Source organism: Cryptotermes secundus, unplaced genomic scaffold (assembly GCF_002891405.2).
Source record: "Cryptotermes secundus unplaced genomic scaffold, Csec_1.0 scaffold632, whole genome shotgun sequence".
In the NCBI taxonomy this organism is placed as follows: Eukaryota; Metazoa; Arthropoda; class Insecta; order Blattodea; family Kalotermitidae; genus Cryptotermes; species Cryptotermes secundus.
Window position 1 is genome coordinate 739,211 of NW_019738356.1, and position 13,362 is coordinate 752,572.

Below are 13,362 nucleotides of genomic sequence, written 5' to 3' on the forward strand. Positions count from 1 at the left end.
TTTTCTTCCACTTATGATTTAACACATGTTTCGGCCTTAGATGGCCATCTTCAGGTGTCTTAATATATTGGCACTGCTACTGTGTTGACACCCCTTGTGAGGTGGGATAGAATTTCAACAAAGTAACAAAAATGTTAATAGATTTTATTTTATTTTATTAAGTGCACTACAGCCTGTGATTTTAGCACATATTAATGCAGTGTAGCCATTTTAATATATTAAGACACCTGAAGATGGCCATCTAAGGCCGAAACATGTTGTGTTAGAAGTGTAAGTGGAAGAAAAAGGAACAATATGTTGCAGTATTGACGGACTGTGTTATACATAGACGTTTTAATATGGCTTGCAACCGGATGCTTAAATACAGAATTATGTCATCTACCTATTTGACTACATGATGTCACACCCAGAAGATCATAATGTGAACAATCAGCAGGCCAAAACCCCAATATTCATATTGAAATAGCACTTCAAACAATCTAAAGTCTTTCATTCAGAACTAGTATAAAGACCATTGAAATTTCAATGGTAAATTGTGGAGCATGATATTCAAGCAGAAAACAACTTCTGCACATGTATAACATTTCTGCCTATAAAAGGATACTTTGTCAGAAAAAACCTAACCTCAGTAAACCAATTTTTAATCCATTTTAATATCACAGATACAAATTCTGTGACCTCCATGTATACATAGATACTAAGCTTATTACTGCCATCTTCCAGTCACATCTGTAACTAATATAAGCTCTAACAGCTAAGAAACATTCATGACAACAGAACAAGAAACTTTACCCTGTTATATATGTATGACATATAATTAAACCTTTACAAAATAACTACTCTAAATGAAAATTTTCTATATACAAGTGTCACTGTACTACATCAGCAGCAAATTGTTGAAGCTGCATTGTCTGACAGAGAATATACAGGTTCAGGCATATTAAAATCAAAAATGAAAAAGTCATACCCCATTCTTGGTCCTCCTTGCGTAAGATCAAACACTTGTCTCGGGTTGAGAAGCCACTGAAATTTCTGTAACAATTTTGCTCCCTGATTTCCCCCGGACTTGGGGTTGATGAACACAAGCACAGGTTTCACACTTGCTGACGGGATTGGCTTTATCACAAAAGTCTTTTGATCCTTCTCATTCTGAAACAAATACATCTCAAATTAAAAGAATGCATGTAACAACGTACTAAGCCTCAATACATGATTATTTATTCCCCATATGTTCCACAGAATTACTGGGGTTTTGGACTTTTTCCATCATCCGGAATTTTAGGTAAAAGAGGACACTCTACGTAACAGAGGAGATGACATTTCGGAAACTGGATTGTTTCCCTCTTCAAGTGAGAAAGGAAGACACCTATTCAGTTGGGCCCCTTAGAAAGAACTAATCTCAATCACTGGACTAGCTCTTTCTAAGGGCCTCAACTGAGTATGTTCCTTTTCTCACCTGAAGACGGAAACAGATCCAGTTTCCAAAATGTCGTGTCCTCTATTACCTAGAATTCTGGATGATGGAAGAAGTCCAAAACCCCAGTAATTCTGTGTGTCATCCACCATCCTCAGAACTCTTTAGAATTTACTCCCCTTATGTTGCTGGCAGTACCCTGACTGAGGTTTTTCATGGCTTTCCTCAGTCCCTCCACAAATATTTGGGCAGTGCGTTGATTAGGCCATGATTACTTCCTCCCAAATCCTTTCTTATTTATTATTTAAGAATCATCTTACAAATCAATGCTATACATGTGATTACTGACAGTGTTGTAAAACAAAACATAAAGATACATTATTATAAAAGGATAAGAGGGTGTTTACTTTGGAGTTTCAGTAGTTCAACCTGTCTGCACTTCATTCAGAATACTCATATGACTCAGATCTTGTGACACAACTTACTTTTTCTTTGCTCCTTTTTTTACTTGATGTTTTCTTTTTTGGTGATTTCCGTAAGCTGGACTTGAAACTGCCTCTACTTGGGAGTTTCACAATCCATGAGGGAGGCACTATGATTCCACTGTGTAGACCTAGAAATAAGTTCATTTGTTTCATTCTGGTCCATCACACTGATACTATCCTAAGAGGTGAAATAGTTGTATCCAGTGTGACTAGTAAAGACTGTTTAACCTCTTATGATATGCTAGAAATAAATCATGAAAATGATTATCTTTGAAATTCAAATACTCTGCAAACTGACAGAATAACTTCACAGAGCTCAGTCTTTCCTGATAAGCCAAGAGTTGCTCAGCCAATTAAGAAAGTCCCAGCATCTTACAAAACCCCGAGTCATTGTTTACATTCCCTATAGAATGAACAATGTTTTGTAAGATGAGGCACCGACTAAATAATTAACATTAATATTATTACATCTACATCACGAGCCTCCAAAACAGTTTATTATATATACACAAAATATAGAATACTCCAATTTGTCGAGGGGAACACAACAGAAACGCAAAAACCAACGACTGACCTGATGATGTAAAGCATCACTTGAAGAATTTTAATCTTGTTTTATATTATAACTTTTGTTTTATATAGTCTAATTTATTGTATTCTTACAGCAAGTATTTTAATATAATTAATATTATTGTATCAAATTTTACTAGTACTGCAGTTCGGTGGTGTATATATGTTAGCCATGTATTTGCCTTATGATGGCTTTTAATAGCCGAAACATGTAGCAGAGCCAAACTAGGCACTGACCTTAATATAGTTGTGTTGTGATAGTTTTAATAAAGAAATTGTTCATTACCATGTTCACAACAGCCCACCACTGATCCCTATCCTGAGCCAGATGAATCCAATCATACTCCCATTCTTTTTCTCTAAGACCCATTTTCATAATAACGTTTTATGTATGTACATGTCTTCCTAGCAGTGCTTTTCCCTCCTTAGAGTAAACAAAGCTAAAATCAAACTTAACGCTTTTTCTCAAAAAAAAAAAAAACAGGTCACTGAAAAGAAAGCTGGCATGTAACAGAAAATGGAGATCTTTCATGTAATCTTGAACTGTTTTCTGATATTTAATCTTGCTCCCTGTATGTGCAGGCTGGAATATGCAGCTGTAGATCGAGATCATTCTCAGGCACACGCCTCCTGGATGACTTACCGAGATTGCATTCCTCTCCTATCTTCTGCAGGTTGAAGCATGACTCCTTGTTATGGTACGCTGTCTTACACCAGGAGCAACTCAGCGCAACAATCTCCTTGCAACTGAAGGAAAGTTTTGACTGGAATGACTGCAAGAGGAGAATACAAATCCTAAGAACTCCGAATATAAACCAAATTAAGTAAAAATATCATTCATATCCGACATAAATTTCAAGAAATGTCATGAAAGACATAACGAATATAACACAAACACTTAGGCTAGACTGACCGACCGACCAACTACACCATAGGCCACAATCATTCTCGAGAAGCTAACAGTCACGCAGCTGATCAGTATATTCTCTGCCTTTTATTGAACACAGAAGTTCATTATCTGTTCCCAGGATTGGATTTTGGCCCCTACACTCACCTACTCAAAACTAATCCACACTCTCCAGCACTATTTCTGTAATATCCACTTTAATATTAACCTCCCATCTACATTAAAGTCTTTCAAGTGACCTCTTTCCTTGAGAATAGCCCATAATTATATATACATTTCTTATTTCTCCCACGCAACTTAGCCTAGTCTGTAAAGGACAAAAACTGGAAAATCCAAAGCAACATAAATCCACTTACATCACTTCCTGCCATACACAAGACAAGGTTTCTCATTAAAAAAAAAGTGTTTACATCAGCAATACTGTGAATCACTTCAGTTCATGCCAATGAATCATGACCCCTTACTTCACAGGGTAAACAGACTTGCATCAGCAAGAGTTAGGAATATTGATCTGTGAGATTATGGGTTATTTCATTATTCTTTCAGTATGTAATTCTATAATGATTGATAAATTGGAAAGGATTTTGAAAAGAAGCGCTTAAAACTTGATGTATCACACCAGCAATTTCCTGCAATGAATAAGAGAAACCACAAAAACAGGATGGCCATTGCATGGGCAAAGATTCAAACCAAGTACCTCCTGAACACAAGCCTAGAGCACTAATGATAAACCAATCTGTTCAGTGATATTGATCTCTTCTTGTTTCAATTGTCTATGTACTGATCTTCCCACCTTTTAAGGGGGCATCCTCCTCCTCTTTCTCCCTGTGGCTTGTGGTCCAGCAGCCCTTTGGAGGGATTCTGGATACATGTGTTACTCCTTGTAGTTCATGTACTCTCCAGATCAGCTTGGGAAATATGCATTAATATAACAACAGCTGAAGAGATAGGCTTGTTGTTATCCAATTAGTATAGTATATTTATCAATAGATGGCATCAAGTGTGACATATCATTGTTTAGTGGAAAGACTGAGATTTCACAAGATATATTTCTGTCCTTGTTTGAAGGTCACTGAAGAAAGCATTACAGGGTCTTCTGTGGAAGCAGCCCCGACATTTCTAGAAGGGAAATTTATGGCAGGGCTTGGCATTTAAAGGGTTTGTCCCAATATAAACACAACACTGAATACTAGTTCCTCCATTTTGTTCAATAATCCTTCAAGTCTCTTATTCATTCTATTCACTCCCCACTTAACCATATAAAGTGATGCATTGGCCAGATATATTGGTGTCTTGCATACCTCACCCACCATCCACACTGCTTATTAGGGTTTGGTTACCATGGTAACTCCTATCCCTCTCTCTCACTTCTCCTTCCTCTCTTCCTTCTGTCTCCTCTACTGACAAGTGATGCATCAACAGCAGTTTTCAACATCCAACCCAGTAGGCTACATGCTACTAGAGACTGGGTTCAGTTTCAAGAATCCAGCATTCAAGGGGATGGAAGCGAATCAGATCCAAACGTGAGATAAGAGGTAAAGTTTTCCTTGTTCTCAGTTAATTAAGTAAAGGGGCACGAGACCATATTGGGGAGTGGATGTAAAGCTCCATGCATTCCTAACCTCAGCACTTGATGTAAATAAATGGTCAGCCTCATGTCCTAGCTGCTTTACTCTGCATTAAGGTACTGTGATGTGACTATTAAGAGGCTCAAGAAGGATTTTACTTTATGGTGTTAGTCTTCTCCATGACTTATTTTATGGTGGTGTCAGTATCCAGGCCGTATAGCATCGAATGGTATGAAGTGAAAAGGATTTTCAAGGAAATGATCATGACCTAATTTTGTTACTACCCTGAAATTTTCCTGGAAGGGCTAAGGAAAACCATGGGAAACCTCAGTCAAAACAGCCAGTATCTTGGGTGAGATTCAAAGCCAGAACCACACAGATATAAGTCTAGAGCGTTCTGTTGGATCAACCTGTTTGGTCCTAGAGTTAGAATTCTGTGACAGCTACATTGTAATGCTTAAGCCTTATGACAGTCTCTGAATACTGCTGGCTCAACTGCTCCAGCAATTATGTAAGGAAAGGGAGGATCAGCTCATTGTTCCTTGTTCTGAGACGGCGGGGGCTCTTACAGGGCCGTCTAAGAAAATTACCGTCTCCTTGGACGTGAAGCCATGTATTCTGACAGATATTAAATATTTCAGAGGAATCTGCTTCCTCCATTCTTAAGGCAGAAGAGTCAGCAAAGTGGAGAAGAGTACGTGGTAAGATAGGGAAGGGAGAGTAAAGAGAAGATTTAAGAGGAACAAATTTTAATTTTAATTCTGTCTACCCACAACCTTTTTACTCCCTAATTTAACTTTATTTTTATTTTATGTACTGTCTCTTTACTTTCTTTATCCTCTACGCAGTTTACTGTTTACCTCTTCCTGCCTAAGGGTACACGGTAGCGTAGTTGGTTGAGGCACTATGTTACAAGACTGATGATCGCGGATTCGATTTCACTGGATTTTTCAATTCATAATTCATTTACATCCATAAACTGTTACACAGGTACAATTGGACATGTCAGTTCAAACCATCTAAAACATTACAACTCAACAACTCTTAAAAATGTACAAAATGATACACAAGATCTAATCCTTCCAGCCTCACTATGACCTTGGAGTCGACTCAGCCTCTAACAGAAATGAGTACCATTAATCATCCTGGGGGTTAAAGCGCGGCGGGCGCGTATGGCTGACAATCTCACCGCCATCTGTGAGCCGAATGTATAAAAACTGCGGGAGTCTCGACGTCTCACAACCCAATGGGCCTCCATGGCCTGTTACAGGAATAGCCTTTTTCTTTAACCTCTTCCTGCCTATACATACCTTTTCAGCGCGATGGGATCTCATTCAGTTTGTACCACTCCCACGAGTTCTCGCTTAGTCTCTCCTTATCGACAAGTCCATCCCTTTTCAGATTCCAATTCATTTTACACTGCCCCAGCTGATTAGCTCTTAGCCCCTTACTGTTTAAAGTGTAGTCCTTCTTTGGGTTCTTGGTGTCCCATTCAGTTTACACCTCTCCCACGGCCTTGCTCTTAGCCTCTTGCAACCTACAAGTTCTGCTTTTTACAGTAACTCATCAGGGTCCAACCCACACTGGTTCAATCTTTGCCCAAATCCCCCTCTCTCCCATTTCACTGATTGTTCATTTTCATGCGGTTTGCTCTTCTACCCTGAAAATCACAACAGCAGACTCCAAAGCACAACTGAATGCCTACATATCACATCTCGGATGAAGGCAGCCCCCATTCCTGATTCTATTTGACATCTGTGTTGAAGTACTACTACTGCTAGTGGGGTGGGACTAAGTCCCTTGTACTGCGGCCACTTTTGGCCTATTGTACTAATTGAAGTACTAAGACCGCCTCTGTGGTCTAGTGGTCAGAGTTACTGCCTACAGATCCAGAGGTCCTGGGTTCGATTCCCGGCGCTACCACAATTTTCTGAGAAGGAGTGTGTGTGTGGAACGGGGTCCATTCAGCCTCGTGAGGATAACTGAGGTGCTATTTCGAGGAAATAACGGCTCCGGTCTAGAAAACCGAGATTAACGGCCGTGGGGATTCGTTGCGCTGACCACGCGACACCCTCTATCCGCTAAAGTTCACACTAACTTCGCCGACAAGCGGCGGTCGCTCGGTCGGTATAGTTCGCTTGTGGACTATAGTTCACGGATATGAAGTACTGAATAGATACATGACACACTCTCAGACCTTGTTCCTGAACACCTCTTACCTTGCCACACTGTTTGCATTTGCCCTTTTGCGAGCGTCGATGTACCCAGTGGTGATGTATACATGTCTGCTCTCGATACTGCCGCACTCCCACATCCCTGAATGTTGCCTTACAATAAAATTTTGTCCTTTCCATCAGGACATTAATGCAGCTGGTATGTGCAATGATCTTGCAGGCTGAGCACTTCATCCTGGGCCCATGCTTCTGAAATGGTAATTCAAACACACAGGTCAGAAACCACTATCCAGCACAAAACATGTTGAAATTTCAACAGAAAATTGTTGTTATAAACATCATTAGTGAATTTAGAGCATAAAATCGACTGAGAAAACAACATCTGTGCATGTGCAATATTATTTTCCTATAAAAAGCTCATAGAAACTATCTCAGTAATGTTGAAAATACTAAGATACAAAATTTGACACAATCACAGCATACATTTAGCACTGCTGCTATCTAGAGGTATGTTAAGATATGTATTTAGCAAAAGTAAGACACTGCAATGCCGGTCACGGTAGCCGAGCGGTCTAAGGCATGCACTGTCTTCACTCGCTTAGAAGCCGGGATCGTGGGTTCGGATCTGTTTCCTGTGAGGTACACACTGAATTCTTATATATTATTCTTACACATTGCCGGTCACGGTAGCCGAGCGGTCTAAGGCATACACTGTCTTCGCACCCTCGGAAGCCGGGATCGTGGGTTCGGATCTGTTTCCTGTGAGGTACGCACTGAATTCTTATATATTATTCTTACACATTGCCGGTCACGGTAGCCGAGCGGTCTAAGGCATGCACTGTCTTCGCTCGCTCGGAAGCCGGGATCGTGGGTTCGGATCTGTTTCCTGTGAGGTACGCACTGAATTCTTATATATTATTCTTATACACTGCCGGTCACGGTAGCCGAGCGGTCTAAGGCATGCACTGTCTTCGCTCGCTCGGAAGCCGGGATCGTGGGTTCGAATCCCACTCAGGGCATGGATATTTGTGTGCGTTTTTTTGTGTTTGTCTACAGGTAGAGGCCTTGCGACGAGCTGATCACCCGCCCAAGGAGTCCTACCGTATGTGTAAGATCTAGAAAAACCGAAGTGAACGGAGTTCATGGAGGTAGGCCTAGGCCCACTGGGGCTGTAGAGCCATTGAAAAAAAAGACACTGCAATACTGGATTTAAGCATACCTTATGCTTCTGTTTATATCAGCAACTACTACAAGATATAAGCATGGTTTGTAGCTTGGTAGAACGATATGAACATTCCACAGAAACCTGTTACTTCCACTGTCAACATGGAACATGCAAGCAGCAGACTTCTCCAAAATGATGGTACCTTACTACCAAATTACACTGCATCACATCCCAGAAGACCATAATGATACTAATAATACTAACAATAATAATAATAATAATAATAATTCAATTCCTGTTTATTTACGTGCAAACTTAACAGCACAAAGGCCAATTAGAAAGTTAGCACGAGTACGCAGTAAGACACAGAAATAACTAAAACACAAAATACAAAATAAGACAGTCTATATAATGACAATATATTAATAACACTTCCAAGAAAGATTAAGTTAGCATTAACAAGGGACAAAAACAAAATAAATACATTTCCGATGGTTATGCCACTATGCGGAGAGAAAGGACAATACAAGTATACGTACAAACACACATAGAAGTTCATAATCATAACAATTACTTCTTACTTATTTATGTGCTAACACAACATCCAAATAAAAAAAAGTAAAGTAAAGCTATCCCTGCAACAGGCCGTGAAGGCCCATAGGGTTGTGAGACATTGAGGGTCCCACATTATCTAGACAATCGGCTCACAGATGGCGGTAAGGTTGTCAGCCTTACGCGCCGGCCACACTTTACTCCCCAGGAAAATTATTTAATTCCTGGTACTCATTTCTTTTAGAGGCTGAGTCGACCCCAGGGCCATAGTGCTGTCGGAAGGATTAGGTCAATCGAAAAAATCCAATGACCTCATCGGGACTTGAACCCGCGACCTTCCGGCTTGTAGCATAGTGCAACATCCAAATAATAATAATAATATCTTGATTAGGCACATACCCATATTAAAGCACACTGTTTACTCTACAGTACTACCGGGTTTGACATTATGCAAGAAGTTCCGGGAAGAACTAATAGCATTCTTACCACTGACATGAAATGTACGGCATAGAAAACGACGTGTCCAACAATTATTTTTTTTTGTTGCATGTGTATTCCTTGCTGCGGTAACGTCTTTTACCGTGCCGTTGCCTAGTAAACGATATGGGAATACACGTGTAGACACACAGACTGATGGGAGGGATTTATGAAGTACGCTATTGGGATGGGCTCAGGTGTCATGATATACATACCAATTATCACAGGGACTGGTTCAGCCATTCAAAAGTTAATAAGTGAGACACACACATCGCATAAGCATACTTTAATTTCTTCAAAACCAAAAAGTATGCTTAAAGCTACATATATTTCACTCACAGGGTGTGTTTCTTTTTCTTTTTTAGTTGATATTTGAGGACGCTACCAGTATCGAGAATACAAAGCGGCGACCAGTGAACGTGGAAACCCAAGTAGCATGAGAAAACCTGCCCCAATGTCACTACATCCACCACAAATCCCACATTAACTGACCTGGAATCAAACCCCGGCCGCCGCGGTGGGAAGCCAGCGACTAACCACCCGAGACACTTGTCACGGGTATTTACGTGTATCGTGTGATTTTCACACTAAACAAGCCATTATTTCCCTTAACAGCATTAACCAATCGGTCGTTCCTATGGCGACGCGGTGTTTCCTCTGAGGTACGAAATGAATTTTTAAGCACGACTTCGATCCATTTCGCGCACCGAAGGTTTAAAAACGTTGTTATATTTACACAGTGAGGAATGTTCGCTGTTGAGGTTCACAGATACTAGCAACTACAGTCTCTGCATTCAATTCATTATCTCGGCAGATACATACACGGCGCGTTAACTCTGAAACAAATACAGAGGAAGCCAAGAGTTTCACATCCTTCGAGAAAGTTAGGTTGATACGTGTTAACTGAATTCTGAAGCTCTGTCTCCCGACATCTGTTTTACAGCGAAACCACTCCATTTTCCGGGCGATATACTTGCTTCATTAAACAGGTACACCGCTACATGACTCTTATAATAGGATACAGAGCGCCATGACGCACTACTTAACTATATGATGTAGATTCCTTCTTGAGAAGGTGACAATCGCTTAGCCAGTCAAGAAATTTCCAAGTGAAGGTTTATTACGGAGTCTACAAGAGGCCGATCCTGGGCTATAATCCTGTGCCAGTTCAACCCAATTTATCCCATCACATCCACATTCCCGTATCGGTGTTTCCCAAATAACATCTTCCTACTATGTTTCATGATTAAAAATTGTGTACGATCAGTGGCCCAATTCGTGCTACATGTCCCGGCCATCTCATCCACCTTCACTTCATGATCCTAATATAATTAAAGGATACAAAACTATAAATTTGCCTGTAGTTTTGTATTGGTATGAAACTTGGTCTCAGATATTAAGGAAATAACGCAGAATAAGGATGTCTGCGAACAGGGTGCTGAAGTGGCTATGTGGACCTTAGAGGGATGAAATAAGAGGCTGGAGATCTGAGGATGGAATGGATATAGGGTTCTGGTGGGAAAGTCAGAGGGAAGGAGACCATTAGGAACACCTGGATGTAGGTTGGAGGACATCATTAAAAAAACCGATCATAGAGAAACAGGATGTGGTGTTACGGACTGAATTCATCTGGCTCAGGATAGGAACCAGTGGCAGACTTTTGTGAACACGATAATGAACCTTCAGCTTTCATTAAAATTGTTAAATTCTTGAGTACCTCAGTGGCTCTTGGATTCTCAAGAAGGGCCCAGCTCCATGGTCTAGTGGCCAGAATTCCTGGCTACAGATCCTGAGATACCGGGTTCGATTCCCGGCGCTACCAGATTTTCTGAGAAGTAGTGGGTCTGGGATGGGGTCTCGAATCGAGCTCTTCGCAAATACAGTTACAGCTACACCAACCCGCTCACAGCGCGCATATTCAGTGAAACAGTGATTTCTGTGTCCCACAAGGGCTGTAACGTGTAAGGGAGGGATCAGTGGGAGGCTTATCTGTCGGAACCGTAGCCAGAAGTAGAAACTGTGAATATTTTTCGTAGAACTTTCAACGGGAATTTCAACAGTTAACCGTATTAATTTAACGTAATAAAAGCGATAAATTGTGATAAAAACACAGTGCAATAATCAAACAATCTGTTTCTGGACACACATTGTTGTTATTTTCGCAAGAATTAATCACAAGCTTCGATGGTAAGGAAAAAAAAAGAAGTAATTCTGACATCAAACATCTCCCATGGAGTAACAGGAGCACAGTAACAAAGCTATCCCTGTAAAAGACAGTCGAGGCTCCAACATTTTCTAGCCAATCGGCTCACAGATTGCGGTAAGGCTCTCAGCCTTACGCTCCGGCCGCCCTTTACCCACAGAAGATTCCTGGTACTCATTTATGTTAGAAGCTGAGTAGATCCCAGGGCCATAGTGTCGCTGGAAGGATTAGATCAATTGAAAAATCCAATGACCTCATTGGAAATCGAACCCGCGACCTACCGCGTTCTCCAATAACAGTAATGATAGTAATAACAATAATAACAATTCAATTCTTATTTATTTACATGCTAACTTAACAACTCAAGGCCAATTACAAAGTGAGCATGAATAATAATAAGGCGCTTACTCACGTAAGTCGACTCTCTTCTCTAATGAGATCTCCTTAATTATGCAGAGCGACACATAGAGACGCATAACAGAACAGCCTATTCATCTTCCCGCTACCTTCATTAGAGAGTTACTCCGGCTCTTCGAATTTAAAACAAACCAAAACTGAACTAATTTGATACCAAGCAAAGTTGTCCCTTCCCTCGTTAAGTACCAGACCATGAGGGCGTATGGTGATGAAGGTATATCTCCACACACCGTCAATCTCAGGAACTGATGGAGGCAAATGTCAGCTTCACGACCCCGCAAGCACTGGACCGGTAAAAAAACTACATGATTTTAAGATTGCCTGGAGGTAAAACTCCATATATTCTTTACCTCGGCAATAGATGGAGGTAATTGGTCAGCTTCACGCTCCGGTCGATTTATCATCGGGGAAAGAACTTCCGATATCTACTGTATAAAAAGTTGTATGGGCCCGAAGAGATCTAGAAACAGTAGTAAAGGTAAAACTATCCCTGTAACAGGACGTGGAGGCCCATAGGGTTGTGTGAGGTTGAGGTTCCCACATTTTCTAGACCTTCGGCTCACAGATGACGTTGAGGTTGTCAGCCCTACCCGCCAGCCGTCCTTCACCCCCAAGAATATTCCTGGTACTCATTTATGTTAGAGGCTTAGTCGACCCCAGGGTCATAGTGCGGCTGGAAGGATTGGGTCAAGATATCATTGGGAATTGAACCCGTGACGGCTTGTAACATAGTTCCTCAACCGCGCTGGGAACTGTGAATAAGAAAAAATCTCTTCCCCCGTAACTGGGTTCCAATCTCGGTCGTCTAGACCACAGTCAAGTCACTACACTGACTGAGCTATCCCGGCTACAGGATTTTCTATAGCAAGAATAATTTTATCCTCACACACCTTTGGGTTAATATTTGCACAATTCGTCAGTGTAAATAAAGTCGCAGATTAAATCCTCTGGCTGTGACTGTCTTTAAGTCTCAACATGGAGAATAAACACGAAGGAGACATAGCCTTCTATAGACTGTAAAGCAGAGTAGTTCCTAGACAGCCCGACGCATCGCGGGAACATGTCGCTTCCATCTTTTGGATACAAGCTCGACTTACAGCCATCCGGTGCTATTTTCTTGATTTACGTTCTGACCCTAGCGACCGAAGCGATGTTCCTCCGAAAGAAAACTGCTGCAAGACCCTCATTTCCAAAATATGCCTTCAAGGTTAACAAGCTGATTTTTCGTCATAAAAGTAAATGCAGGGTTTTCATTCTAATTCCGGAATAAACATCTGATATGCTATAATCTTTAGCGTGCATGTTAGCACTTTCAACCACAGTGATTATACGGTCACGTGATGGCGTGTGACTACAAACGGGTCTTGGATTGATGACTGGATTTATTTGACACTTTGCTACAGGGAGTGACTACACTTCACATTTCATTA

The 13,362-nt window shown here is 40.9% G+C and overlaps 1 protein-coding gene across 2 annotated transcripts in view; it reads right to left on the minus strand.

Moving 5' to 3' along the window:
- Positions 1-13,362, minus strand: part of LOC111870848 (eye-specific diacylglycerol kinase) — a 368,758-nt gene that overhangs the window by 40,324 nt on the left and 315,072 nt on the right. For both annotated transcript variants that reach the window (XM_033754026.1, XM_033754027.1), the window contains 4 exons: positions 7,164-7,367; positions 3,113-3,242; positions 1,900-2,027; positions 968-1,149 (listed from right to left, as the gene is read on the minus strand). In XM_033754026.1, the coding sequence (XP_033609917.1) occupies positions 968-1,149; positions 1,900-2,027; positions 3,113-3,242; positions 7,164-7,367 (644 nt within the window). The remainder of the gene's footprint in view (positions 1-967; positions 1,150-1,899; positions 2,028-3,112; positions 3,243-7,163; positions 7,368-13,362) is intronic.